This window comes from Phaethon aethereus (assembly GCF_964289735.1).
Source record: "Phaethon aethereus genome assembly, chromosome: 19".
Classification (NCBI taxonomy): domain Eukaryota; kingdom Metazoa; phylum Chordata; class Aves; order Phaethontiformes; family Phaethontidae; genus Phaethon; species Phaethon aethereus.
Window position 1 is genome coordinate 9,338,231 of NC_138595.1, and position 14,290 is coordinate 9,352,520.

Genomic DNA, 14,290 nt, shown 5'->3' on the forward strand with positions numbered 1-14,290 from the left:
CCGAGCGGCGGCGGTTATCAGCTGAGCCGCAAATCGAGTTATGCGCAGGCAGCTTCATTCATATGCCCCGGCTCCTGCCCGTCTTGCCTCGTTAGAAATTCTCCGGCCTCTTTTATCCGCTTGCGGCTTCGAGCACATGATTTACGATCCGGTTTGAGTGGCTCCCAAGCATTGCCGGCTAATTTGCCACCCTTTATTCACAGGATTAAAGCTGGGCAATGTGACGCTGCGGATGGAGGGGCGATAGTTGGGAGGGACCGTGCTGGGTGCTGGAGGGGTGATGCTGTATTGGGTGTGGGTGCCCCACTGTGGGAGTGGGGTGACATATGGAGGGCCAGCCCCTGCCTCAGTTCCCCCCGCAGCATCGGCATTGCCATGGGTCATGGCGAGACGGGTGCCTTGGGGCGCAGAGACCCGGCGCAGCTGCTGCACGTGGGGCCAGGCCCCAGCATTTTTACCCCTCTTCCCCTCTTTTGGAGCTCCCGGGGCAGAGCCCCTTCTTGGCCGTGGGGTCCCAGCGTGCCACCCAGTCCTGCTCCTGCCGGCACGGTCCCCCAGGCGCTGCAGGGTGGGATGGTTGGATGACTGAGACCCTCGCCCTGAGCTGCCTCCCTTCCTGAGGGTGAAGGCAGAGCACCCCATGGCTTTGGCTGGTCTTGAGGACACCTTTGGGTGCCAGGCCCTCCTCTTGCCCAGGGTATAGGGAATGAGGCTGGGGACAGTTGGCACGATGTCCTGGCAGGGACGCGTGCGTCACCCCCTGCTCACTGCTGCCCGCAGACCTCGGGCACAGAACCGCTCCGCATCTGCTTCAGCGCCGCGTCCTCTGGCTCGGCATGGCCGCAGCCTGCTCGTCCGGGGTGTCCCACCACGCGGTCAGCCCGGCGTGCCCCGTGCGGTGCTGGCGTCTCCCCCAGGGGAGTCCCGAGGGCGGAGGTTACCTGGCTGCTGTTGGGACGCACAGCATCGGCCCCGGGGTTTGGTTATGGCTCAGCAGCATCTGCAATTATCTGCTTTTAGCAGGGGAGACATGGGGAACACGGGGCTCAGGCTGTCCCTGGCCTCTCCCTGTGCCTCGGTTTGCCCTGTGTATCCACGCCGGCGTTGCGCCGTAGCCCATGGCACACGCTGGTGTGTGTGGGATGCTCATGGCTGTGCTGGGATGCCCAGCGCTGGCTCTCCGTCAGTAGCAGCAATGCATATACCATTTTCTTTTCTGTTTCCAGGTGAATATGGCCCTGGCAGGGAAGCCTTTAGATGTGACACTCAGCACCTCCAGAGCTGACCAGTGGAATATGGTTTTTCCCAAGAAAGATGAAATCATCACCAGCTTAGTGTCTGCCTTAGACTCCATGGTAAGAGACCGGTGGTGTCCCCGTCCCCTTCCCTCGTTTCACCTCCCTTTAACGGGGCTGGTGGGGAGCAGGGCTAAAGCAAGAGGGCTGTCGAGCTCGTCCCGCTCCTCTCCGCTGCCGGAAAGCCCAGGGAGCTGCGGGAGCTGGGAAATAAAAATCCTTTCCCGCCCTGACAGCCGTAAGGATCATAAAGTCAGCCCAAGTTAATCTCAGATGTGTGTTGTTTTCCCATTAATATTTATGTTGGTATCAACTGAATGTAGGGTGGTTGGGGTTTTTTTTTCTTGATGTTTTACCAATGTTACCGTGAGCTTTTACACAACAGGAGAACAATGGCTTTTATCTCCAAGAACAAAGAAAATAACTTTCATATCTTTTGACGTAGAATTCCTGGTGGAAACCTTGCCTAAGTCATCCGTGCTTACATAAACAAGATAACTGTCTGGATTAAGTCTCGTGGACCAGAGCTAATCTTATTTTTAACTGTGAATGTGATCAAGAAGGGAAAGCGGGTGTGTGTAGTAACAAATGTCTAATGCAATGCGACGTGCTAAATAGCCCTCCCTTCTTAAAACCAAGTTGTATTTAATGTATTTACCTTGGATGCGTCTTCTTCCCTACTCAGGTAGGGTTTTTTTTTTCAGTAATAATAATTTCCTTCTCTTTGACCATCACCACCCCACTAAGGAGCAGGTTCCCCAGAGCTGACGCACCCCAAGCAGCTTTGATGATTTATATACGTGCCATCCCGTACAGCAAAGCGTTATCACAGTTTGGCTTCTTAATGAATATACATTATTCTGCAATCCTCATTAGGCTCTTACACCAGGGCCAGGGGGCCAGGCTGCTCCTGAAATTCAGCCTTTATCCCAGCGCTTCACCAGTGCCAGGCTCTGCGCCCACCGAAGCCTGGCTGCCTGCAAATAAACCACGGGGCCACGTGCACGTTGCCAAGTGGGCTTCGGGTTTGGATTTGCTCTGCCTCCAAATCTCACTTCCATTTGCTACTGGGTTTTTGAAAGGAGGTTTCTTAAAAATATCTATTTTGGGGGATGTGATTCAATACTTCTTTCCTGAAGAAGGTGAGCAGGAGGTAAAATGACCCAATACAGAGACTGGTTTAAGCCCACACAAATCAAGCTGGCTGTAAATGCATGCAGGGAGCTGAAGGTAGCTCCCGGGGGTTTGGTCCACGGGCAGCTTCTGTCCTGCTCCCTCCCTGGCTGCCAGCATCCTCTGCAGTGCTGGGGACAGGCGACGTGTCTAACCGGGGCAGCTGATGGGAAAATCCCCCGTTTTACCCATTTAAACCGTAACCTGGGGATAACGTCTTCATAGCGTCGGTGCTGTAGCTATGGGAATGTGACTCAGGTTGCCGGCACAACTATTATAATATAAAAAATAATAATAAAAACGCATATACATATGTATTATGTAGAGCAGGAAGCGCACGTTACATAAAATGGATTAATGGAGGAAGTCTTTTCCATCTCTTTAATGTTTTGCATAACTGTACAAGAAGAATCGTTCGACTAATCCAGACTTTGACCATATTAGTGTTCTGCAGCTGAAATAAGATTCCCGTGCTCCTTATTTCATTAGAGCTGGTGGAAAAATACAAATTGTTGGTGGTGTGGTTTTGGTTGTTTTTACAAGAATGTTTTCTTTTAAAGAAATACTGTAAAATGTTTACTTTTAGGATAGGAAAAAGTGAAATGAAATGATGGGTAAATAGTTCTTGTTTTCCAGCAAAGCATAGCTCAGCCAGGTACCTTTCTGGAGCTGTAAAGTCACCAAAGTGTTCAGGGTATGTCATTAAACCCATGAAATTCTGACCCAAACCAGAACATTGCTTTTGGTGGGAGACTCTTTTGATGGGAACTAAAAAATCCCACTGGAAAATGGCAGGAGGTGCTGAGCGGGGATGCTCCTGCAGCCGCTCTGACCCGGTGCCTCCCCGCAGTGCTCGGCGCTCTCCAAGCTGAACGCGGAGGTGGCCTGCATCGCCGTCCACGAGGAGAGTGCCTTCGTGGTGGGCACCGAGAAGGGACGGGTCTTCCTCAGCGCCCGCAAGGAGCTGCAAGCTGACTTCCAGAAGTTTTGCAGTGAGTATCCCTGCCGGCACGGTCTTCCCCTGCGCCGAGCTTGGTTGTGCCAGCTGGGACCCTCACTGCGCACGGAGGGGCTGTGATTTGGAGGGCACTGCCGTGTGGTCCGCCCGTGGGACTGAGCGGTGTTTAAAGCCATGGAGAAAGCCGGTAGGAACTGTGGCTGGGTGCAGCCAGAGCCTCTCCTTTCCCGTGGAGGGCACCGCGCACCCCAGCTCTCCTCTCCGAAAGCATCCCTGGGGTGGCGTGGGGCTCTGCTCCCTGGCGCTGTCAGCCTGTGGCAACAGTGCCAGTGTGCTGGATTGGCTTTTGAGGACTTAGCAGAAGTAGTTTGTGCTTGTGATCCCCCAGGGGCAGCGAGGATTTCCTGGGCCAAGGCTTTTTTCCTGATTTTGGAAAAACGGGTAGATTTGGGAGCTGCAGTGTTGGTTGTGGAGTTGCTTATTTTTTTGCGGGGTTAACAGTGGTGAAAAGATGCCTTGAGCAGGAGCTGTGGTCCCTCCGGTCTCAGATCAGAGTTACCAGGTATCACAGGGATGTGTGTCACCGGCGGCAGCCCTGCATGCAGTGAGGCCAGCACCCAGCCCTCCACACCAGCTCTGTGCCCCTGCCAGCTCCCCAAAAACAGCCTGGGAGCTGAGGAGAAGGCGGGAGCCGTGCTGTGAATGGGGACCCGTGTTTCTTGGGTGGCCTCACCCCCGGCACGCCAACCGCTGCTTTCCCCACTCTGTGCTCGAGCTGGGACAGGATCTGGCTTTGGTGGTACTGGGGACCTCAGACGTGGGGGGACCCCAGACCCAGATCTGCTCGCACACGCTGCGCAAGGCAGGGTGTCGGTGGAGGAAATGACCCGGCTGTGTGTGCACACACACGGTGCTGACAGAAACCATGTTGGTGCTTAATCCGTTGGAGAGATTGCTCCGGAAGGGTTCACCCTAGTGAAAACATCGGCACTGTAAAGCTGCCAGGGTCGCTGTCTGCTCGGGTTGTTCGCTGCACGTGTGCGGGGTGAGCCGGCACGGCTTTGCAGGAGCCGCTCCCTGCCAAGGCTCTGCTCTGCCCCTCCGTCCTGCCTGCTGTGGGCAGCTGCCTGTGCCCTCCGCAACGCCACTCGCACCCAGGAGAGCCGCCGTTACTTATCCTCCGCTTTGGCGCGTTGCGTTCTGCAGGAGGCATTTTGGGGACGTCTCGTGTGTTCACGGGTGACTGCCTTACCTTCCCGTCACCCATGAGAGGCCGGGAGGCACCGAGCGGTGAACGGCAGCGGGGTGGCCAACGGGAGGGAGCTCCCTGTTATATATTAAGCCAGCTGTGTCCCTCTAGAGCTCACAGTATTGATGAGCACCTGCAAATCCCACTTTTAGAAATATATCTACATATATCCTGGCCAGTGACCTGCTGCTGTTGCCTGACATGAGATCCTGATTCCCCTCTCCTTTGGTTTCACTTACACCTTTGTGAAAAGGAAATGGTCATGTCTGGTAGAAAAGCACAAGATTTTGATGATGAGGTTCGGGTGTAGCGGCTGATGCTGGAGACAGGGTGAAACGTGATAACTCTATCTTGAATTATAAATGGCCCAGGCTCAACTCTGCTCCATAAAGCTCTTACAAGTGGCACACAGTAGAAAGCATCCCTGGAAGTGCCTCTGATTTATGGTCTAGCTGCTCCCTTAGAAAGGATCTGAAATAATCTAAAGCAGACATCGCTGGGAGATGTAAGAAGCCTCTTATCTCTCTGGGCGCGCAGACCTCACTTGGAGGCCTTCCTTTATCTGAACCTCTGGCTCAGCCTTTCCTGGCGCATGGGGAGACTTGACAGTGATCAGGATTGATGTCAACGGAGGAGAGTTAGCGCCCGGCTGGTCGGGAGAGTCAGTCATAGGAGGGTGTGGATGTGGGTGCATTTCGCCATCTTGGTAAAACACCCCAAAAAAGTTTTCCAGGGCCGGTTTCCCCTCACCGTGGGAGGGATGCGGAGCTTGCCGGGGGTTGCGCCGTGTTGGGTGGCTGTCCCCTTTCTTATGTCTCATTCTGTGGGTACCCCGGGTGGCTCTTGCTCCCATCCCGATGGTGTCCCAGCCACGGGCTGTTTCCATGAGAGGGATCCATGAGCTCCTCCTTGAGTGCCCAGGCAGCATCCAGGGCTGATCACCAGCAGGAGCCTGTCGAGGATGATGAAGGAATTAGTCCTTTGCCACCGAAAATCCCTTGCGAATGGCTTTGGGTAGAGCAGCAATAATGTACTTGTAGTGTTTAATTTTCTGTGCATTTAGAGATGCGAGGAAGTCGTTGCCGAAGATATGCTTTATTTGAGGTTTAATGGGGAAATTAGCAGGAAATAGCTGGTATTACTGAGCTACGTGACGCTGAAGGGTAAAAAAGCCTCCAAGAAAGGAGGATTTTCTTTTCCTGTGAGATTGAAGGCTAAGCAGATTGAAACCAGAGAAAAGAAATGCGCTGCCCAATTAATCACAACAGTTTCAGTGCAGCTGAGTGGGTAAAACCAGGGAAGGGGGGGGCACGCACAGGATGAGCATGTCCCTGGCTGGCGGGGACCGACCCTGCTCCCGGCAGCACTGCTGGCACCGCTGCCCGTGCCGGCACCTTCCCCTGCACGCTGGTGGCTGCTAGGCGCCGTGGCCCCATCTGAGCCGGGGTCTGGGGTGGGTCGGAGATGCGGGGCACCCGCCCACCCAACTAGAGGACCTTGCTGATGCCGTGGGGGTGGCGAGGAGCCTGGCGCCCACAGGACCCCATCTTGCATGGGGTTTGGTGGGCAGGATGCGTTCAGCCCTGGCTGAAGTTGGTGTAACCTGGCTGGCGGGTTCGATCGCGTTGCAGCCACTCAAAAGCGCACGTGGCATTGCCTGTGAACCCTCTTCTCACCACAGCGTCTCCTGTTTTCTCCTCTCCACCCGCCAGGAGTACAGCAGAGGAAGGAGCAGGACGCAGAGGTGCAGAAGAAGACAAAGGAGTGCGGGCGAAGCGTGCTCAGGGTCTCCCCGGACCAGGGATCAGACGTGTACCTCCTCAGGAAGATGGTAGAGGAAGTGTTTGATGTGCTTTATAGTAAGAACCTTCACGCTTCCATTTGGGGATTTGGATTGCCCCCGGGGCTCGCTGAGCTGCCCGGCGCCACTGCCAGGTGCAGCTTTCAGCCCCAACCTGCCCCTCCGGCAAAGGAGCAGAGGCCTGGCAGGGGCGGTGTGGCGAGACGTGCTCCTGCGTAGCGTTAGTGTTGCATTGAGATGGGGTCTTCTTCTGCTGCTTCTTCACTGTCCAGTGCCCCAGACTGGGCAAAAAACCCCCCATGCTGGAGGGAGCATCTTCTGCCCCCCCAGCCAGGGGAAGCCTTTGCCTTGTCCTGAGTATGATTTTTCAAGTGCACCTTTCTCCCTGGTGCCGTGTCTCCACCACCTCTATTGCAAGCTCTCTGTCGGGGCTCTGCAGCGACTCCCTCACTCCTTTCCCTAGCAAGTCTATTTAAAAGGAAAAAAGATGATTTTTCTAGCAGGCGGCCCTGCAGCTCCGGCTCCGAGAGACGAGCTGGTGCCGTTCCAGCACATGCATCATCCCCGGCAATAAAGCTTCTGCAATTAAAATGTAGATGACCATATGGCTGTTGATACGTAACCCAGTGGGGTGCAGAGCTCCCTCTGGGCCCAATCTGCAGAGGCTCGAGCGGTGGCAGCGCCTGCTTCTCGCTCGGGAGCCCCCACGCAGCAGCTGGAGGTGGCAGCCGTGCTCCCGGCTCGTCCTCCGGCAGCACCTCCGGGGCCATGCTTGCCTGGGTAGGAAAATCGAGGTTGGGCTGGGAAAACAGGGTGGTGAGCCCCAGTATTCCCCTGTGCTGCTCAGCGGGTTGCATTAGCCCAACCTGATGCTTTGGAGGAGTTCAGGCCGTGTGGCTGGACCAGCTGCAGAACCGGGTGGTTTTGCTTTCCTGGGTGCAGCTCCTGGTCGCCATTTGGGATTTGCGGTGTGCTACCGAGCCCTGCCAGGGCCGTGCGGGTCTCCCTGAGCCTGGAGCACAGGCATTGTCCCTGTTCATGTGCTGGGTTTGGGAACAGGCTCTCCCACGACAGCGGGAGGGGGATAACGGGTGCTCCCACCTACTGCCCTGGGCTCATGCGCAGGATTTACTACTGCCAGCTGTCATGCGGTGCTTGCCTCGCCAGCGCCTGCCGCAGGCTTCACAGGCAGAAAGGGGAGATGGCAGCCCTTCCCCTGGGGATGGAGAGTTGCTGAGGTTTTCTGAAACCACTTAAAGGACTTGGAGGCAATATTCCCATTAACGGGGGTAATCAAATCCTCTTGCTGCCTCCAGAAGGCTCAGCCCAAGCAGGAAGGAAGGGGCAATGCAGAAGAGGTGAGGGAGCCGGGTGGGGAGGGCGTTTCGGTGCTTGTTGGGTTCCTGCTCTGAGCTGCAGGGCTTGTTGCTCTGCTTCTGGGAGTGTGCCAGGCTTTACAGACCTGTTGGGAATATGGGAATTATTCATATATGACATACCATATATACATAATTGCATAAAAAAGCATGACCAGCGTGCGTTTGCATAGGGTGTACGGACCAGGTGGCCCAACCGTCGGGATGAGTTTGTGATGCTCTTTGCCTTGTCAAGGTGCGTGGACGTGCGCGGGGACAGGCTGGCCAGGACCCCAGCCCGGGGTGGTCAGCATTGTCGTGGCAGGAGGTGGTTGGGCATCCCTGGGCCGGTGGTTTTGGCCCTGGCTTTGGGTGTAGTTCTGGCAGTGGGTGTAATTCTGCCTTGCTGCTGATTCAGTAGGATCAGCTGTTTCCATCCTTGAGCCGCTCTGTGGCAAAACCCGCCGGCTGGACGCTCCCCTCCCGGCATGCCCACTGGAAGAGCCTCTCCTGGTTGAGTGGGGAGAAGTACCGCAGGAGATAGTAGGTGCCCCAGGGTGATTCTGTTTCCAACACCTGTCAGAAATTAACAGTTATCTTTCTTATAGGTATTTTTTTTTTAATCCTTTCAGTTGCCTCCTATCAACAGGGATTGGAAACAAAAAAATCTTAGAAAATGTTCAGTCAAAAAAGATCGCGTATTCCCTCCAGAGCTGGGTAATCTCCACACCAACAGGATGACTGATTACTGCCAGCTTCTATTAAATAGGCATTAATGATGATTATTGTCTCTCTTTAACTAAACAGTGAACCTCTGCACGGCAGCGCAAGGCTTGGTGAAGGTCACTTTGACAGTAACGCGTTCCCCATAAAAATATGTTCGGGGAGTTGTTGAGTGTCGGGTTGATAAGGAGCCACCATGGGCATCGGGAGCTTCTCCCCATCACAAAGAGAGATGATGGAGGGAGGTGGAAAGCTGCTAGAGCTGGTGCATCAGGGCAGGGAAGCCATCAGTACCCTCTGGGCTTGCAGAAAGTGTACTCATGGTGTTGTGGTGCAGAGGTTTGGTTTAAAAACTTCTGTTATTGGCTTAATGAAAACATTATCCATCCAGACTATAAGGAACCTTGATGGCTCATGCAAGTTGCGCATCGTTAGTTATTACGCATTGCTTCAAAGAACATGTTGAAGAAATCACTTTTAATAAGGACTTGCTGACAGCCCCACAAGATTTCCAGGGTTTCTGTAAGATCTTTTGGTGTGTTTTTTTCAAGGAAGAGAAAAAAAGAAAAGTTTTTAAAGAAAATCAACAATATAAAATTCCACCACAACTATTTAAAGGTCCCATAATCTCCTCTGCCTGCCTCTCAGCCTGGAGATGAAGGTGCAGACACCTTGCCATGCAGCCAGATGTTCTGCATCTGGACACTGCTTTGCCAGACAGGTCGCATTCCTGCACGGCTGTTTCTTCTGGTTCGTGCTTTCAGCGCCAGGTTTATTGGTCGTAGTGACTTGCATTGGTTTCCAAAATAATTTTTCCACAGAGAGCGGCTCAAGGGTTTGGTCATTCCTCGAAACCCTTCAGAAGGAGCATTTTCCAATGGTATCTTGCCTGGAGAGCACTGTCAGCATCCACGGTTTGGGCATGTGGGCTCTTTAGGTGGTTTAGAAAATGTCTGTATAGCTGCGTTGCTCCGCTGGTCATCTTGTTCCGCTGGGGAAGGGAAAGCAGTTTGCTCCCAAGTCCTCAGGGAGATTTTGGTTTCAGAGGTACAGTGGAGCCAGCCCTGTGTGGTGAGGGCATGGGGGGACTCTGTGCCCATCCTCAGGGGGAGCGGGTGAGATTTCTGGGTCGCTGGAGGCAATGGTGCAGTCAAATGTATCGATGTCCGTGCTGCCTGCGAATGGTGGGATGGGGGGAGACTGTTGGGGTTGTTTTTTTTTCTTGTCTTTCAAAGTACATCGAGGCTGCCTGACAGCACCAGCAATCAAAGTACTTTCCATTCTTCCAGGAGGTAAAATAAGAAAACTGACTGAAAATAAGGTTCCCAGAATATCTCAGTAAACATGAGATAAAAATCAACGTGAGCCCTTCAGCCTCCTTTGTCAGCTCTTGGCTCCCTCCCGGCTTGCCGGTGGCCTCATCCCTTGATGGCATGCGTCCAGGCACTCCTTGGGGGTGGGCTTGTGCCAAGTGACCCCAACCGAGGATTTTACTGTGCAAACCGAAAGATGAGACATCTGCTTATTGGCTTTTGTGAGCTTTTTATTAATTAGCACTTAGAAAAAGCTTGCAGGTCCTTGTGTGCTAAGTGTGCAGGTAGGAAGCGGTTTTCTTCTCATAACGTTTCCATCGGGATGTCTTGCTCTTGCATCTGCTCCTCCAGCCTGGCTCGGCTGCGGGCAGGGGCATGGGGTGGCCGTCGGTGTGTAACTCTGCCCCCTCCCCAGGTGAAGCCGTGGGGAAGAGCAGCGTGGTCCCTTTGCCGTACGAGAGGTTCCTGAAAGAGCCAGGCTCGCTGGCGGTGGCCGGCTTGCCTGAGGGGATCAGCTTTAAGAAACCCATGGAGTATGACGTGAAGTCCCTGATGGCCATCTTAGAGCACAGCCACAGCATCCGCTTCAGGCTAAAAAGGTAATCTGGGGGATCCTGAAGGGATGGGAGGGCAGTCAGCCCTCAGGATGGTGGCTCCTGTAATGCCGGTGGATGACGGAGATTTTGCACAGAGCAGGCAGGGGGGTCCCTCCCGTGTCCCAGCTTCTCCCCCAGACCCAGAAACCTGGGTCCAGCCATGCCAAACCCAGCCTTGCCTGGAGGTTCATCTGTATGGGGAGGCTTGAGACTGTTTCAGACTCGTTCCTGTAATAAGTGCGTGTAAACGTGCACATTAACTGCATCGCTTTACATGTCTCTGCCAAAATTTCCGCTGCAGTTAGCTAAGTGCTTTTCTGTCTCCAGAGGGATTTCCAGTGTAAATGCCACAAGCTTGAGGTTTTTTAATGCCAGACGAGGAGAGAGGCGGGGGACTGTAGCGGGGCAAACTCCCCATTTTGGCCATGTTTTCACAAGGGGCTTAGCGGTTTTGGGTGCATTTCTTCTGTGTGTGCCTGGCTGGCAGCACCTTGGATCCATTCAGAGAAATGCTGAACGCTACCAAATACCTCCTGTGAAGGCTCGGCACTTCTGGAAAATCAGGCTGAGATAGCTAAAAGTAGGGCAAGCAGAATTTGAGCTGTCTGTGAGCTCACGACCGTCTGTCTCATGTGAAGCACGGGGGCTTCCTCAGTCTGAAGCCCATCGTTGGGCTGACTGAGGTCCCCGATGAATGTGACACGGGTCCTGCGGGCTGGGACAGGCAGTGGCGTCCAGACACACAAGTTGTTTTACTCCTTAAACATGCTGGGCCACGGAGCTGAGTGGCTTTGCCCTAGCTAATATAAACTCTGTGAACTACCATGAGAGCAACCTGCTCCACTTAAAGAAGACAAAAATGGTCCAAGTGCCTGAAGAAGCTGGAAGAGGTTGGGTGGTGGCTGTAAACTTTCTGAGAGGAAGAGCCCGGCAGCCGGCCGTGCAGCGTGTCCCACCCTCCTGGGCATCACTCTCCTTCCCTCTCCACATCCTTGCTTGCCCCGGCTCAGCAGTGCCACAGACCCAAAGGAACCTGGTTTTTCCTCCTCTTCTCCCTTCCTTCCCCTCAGGCCGGCGGATGAGCCCAGCCGAGAGCCAAACCCCAGTGTCGAGTTGACTTGTACCTCCCTCGCCTCCAAGGGTGGCCGAGACTCTGGTGCCAACGGCCCCATGGCCAAACCCGCCGGCCAGGACGCCGCCTCCGCCGTCGCCGTCACCAACTTCTTGTACGGCGTCTCGCTGCCGACCCAGATCACCGTTGACCTAAAGCAAGAGGTGTCCTCCGGCCTGCCCGGGCCGAACGCGGCCGGCGAGGCGCTGCTGCCCAGGCCCGCGGGAGAGCTGAAGGTGCCTTCCTCACAGGAGTACAGCGACTGCTGTGGTAATAGCCTGGAGTTTGCTCTCAGACGAGGGCCTGGTGCGAAGCCCACCCCCCCGGCGCTGACAGGGGACAGGCCCGGGTGTTTTGGTGGTCCTTGGATGAAAATCGGTGCAAAGCGTGGCCTCTACAGAGATGAGCGGACCACCCCCCGCCATGTTGCGTCGCCCCGGCCCTTCCCTGGGTGTCTCCAAGGTGCCGACAGGGCGCACCTCCATTTTTGCCCTGAAACGCCGGGTGCTGTGCCGTGAGGCTGGAGGGGCAGCCGCGGGGCCTCGGTCTGGCCAGGACCCCGCTGGGTTGTCACAGGCCGGGGTGCACGGAGGAGAGCCGGTGGGGTCGGGTCAGCGTCACCGGCGCGGGACAGCACCCGGGGGCCTGTTCAGGTGCCCGGAGCATCGGTCAGGCTCTCATCAGCCCTTTCTCCTTGTCTCCCCTCTTGTCCAGGACAGAAATCGTCGGTCTCCGGAGGTCCCCTCATCCAGAATGTGCACTCATCCAAGCGCATCCTCTTCTCCATTGTCCATGACAAGACAGGTCCGTGTCCCACTCTGCCATCGGAGGCGACCGGCAGCCACCTCTTAGGGAAAGGTTTCCGCTAGCCCCGTCTCTCCTCGGTGCTCTCCCAGCCATCTCCATGCTCCGCAGGGACCCAGCAGCGCTGGAGATGCTGCAGTGGGGGATTTTTTCCTTTTACTTGCTGGAACGTCTCAGCATCACAGCCAAGACCTTCATCCCCACCTGGGTCTGTCCCTGCCATCTCCACGGTGCTTGGTCCTCAGGTGCTGCCGGCCAGCTGGGAAATCCCATCCCCGCTCCGTGCCCAGGGAACCAAGGCACGGCTTTGGGTGAGGCTGTTTGCCCGAGCTGCAAACAGCAAATACCTGCCGAAAGCTTGGCGTTGTTTCAGACTAACTGAAACCCACTAACCCCGGCGTGATTCTGCAGCAGTGCCCGGGGGGATCAGCAATGGGGAGGAGACTTTGCCATTTCCCCACCTCCACCCAAGGGAAACGCAGCCTAAAAATGCTGATGTGTTTACATCAAAACCCTCGCCTGTGTGCGTTAAAAAAAAGGATAAAAACATGGGTGGGAAAGTTAGAAAAGAGAAGGAAATGAAAAGGCTCCTCTGTGAAATGGCTGTGCCTTTCAAAGGTTCGTTTCAGGTTGAGTTTGCTCTGTCCCGGAGGGCCTTTCATTTCAGGGTTGAGAAGTTTTATGGGGTCATTTCTTAGGAATCTGCTTTGCACATGCACGGCTGCAGAGGAGGTTGCTTGGGGCTGGGGCTGGGGCTGGGGAAGCCCAGACCTTATCTGCCAGCATGGCAGAATCTGCTCAGGAAGAGGGAAATCATTATTTTTAAAGAAGCAAAATCTTGTTCCTGCTTCCCAGCGCTTTGCACGAGAAAAGTGCATCTGCTGTGTATGAACCATATGGAAGTTCCTTATTTCTTATATTTTGTTTTGATAGATAAGTGGGACAGTTTTATAAAAGAAACTGAAGATATCAACACCCTTAGGGAGTGCGTGCAAATTCTGTTTAACAGCAGATATGGTGAGTAGGAGTTAATATCCCATTATGCATCTGCAGCGCTTGTGGTTTGCATATCATTATATAGCAATCATTTTTGTTCCCTAACACAGCAGCAGAAGCCATATGCTAGAGCTCCTTTCTCTTCCTAACACATTTAGCCCAGCAGCTCCCAGACTCTGGGTGTCTGCTGAAGGTTATGTCAATATTTCCATTTGGAGTCCCCCCCGTCACCGTCGAGGAATTTAGAACGGGGCTGTAAAACGTCCCCGGTTTGAAGCGTGGCACGCTGGGTCAGAGGGCCTGGGCACCACCGGCGCTTGCGGGAGAGGGGGAGCTATGACGTGTGGCCGTTTTAAATTAATGGGGCAGGGGGAAAAAAGAAGTTTGTCCTTATTGCAGCTGCTTTTTTCCACCTGCACAGCTTGTGGGCGTCGTTGGCGCTTCCCTTGCCATGGGCAGTGCTTTTGGGTTAGTTCCTGGCTGTTTGGGCAGCTGTAAGCTCAGGAATTTACTCGGGAATGGGCTGATGGGCTGGAGATTGTCGCCTGTACCATCCTCATCAGGCTGTGTAATTCATGAGTTATAGATGGGCTAGAAATATGTGCTATATAAAGCGTGAGTTATATATGGGCTATAGATGAGCTCTCTAACTTATAAACTGTATATGTGCTATGCAACTCGTGAGTTATATAGCTCAGCAACCTGCTGCGGTCTCGGGGAGGTTGGGGACGGCACATGGGCCCGTTTGAGCCTGGTTTGAGAACACCGGGTGCGTTTGAGGGTTTTGGAGGACACTGTTAGCTGTGTTTGCTGCTGCATTGTCTCCCCGTTGTCCCATCTCCCATGGGCAAGCTGCTCCCGGGGCTCACCTTCTGGGACAAGCAAAGGAGAAGAGGGCAGGAGGCACTGGCTCTGC

General features: G+C 54.5%; 1 protein-coding gene across 1 annotated transcript in view; it reads left to right on the plus strand.

Moving 5' to 3' along the window:
• Positions 1-1,232: 1,232 nt before the first annotated feature.
• The window catches only part of GTF2IRD1 (GTF2I repeat domain containing 1), a gene marked incomplete at its 5' end in the record, with an annotated part of 45,209 nt that continues 32,151 nt past the window's right edge, over positions 1,233-14,290 (plus strand). Inside the window, 7 exons of the mRNA XM_082008514.1 lie at positions 1,233-1,355; positions 3,319-3,460; positions 6,388-6,534; positions 10,283-10,466; positions 11,534-11,844; positions 12,289-12,378; positions 13,312-13,395. Coding sequence (XP_081864640.1) covers positions 1,233-1,355; positions 3,319-3,460; positions 6,388-6,534; positions 10,283-10,466; positions 11,534-11,844; positions 12,289-12,378; positions 13,312-13,395 — 1,081 coding nt within the window. The remainder of the gene's footprint in view (positions 1,356-3,318; positions 3,461-6,387; positions 6,535-10,282; positions 10,467-11,533; positions 11,845-12,288; positions 12,379-13,311; positions 13,396-14,290) is intronic.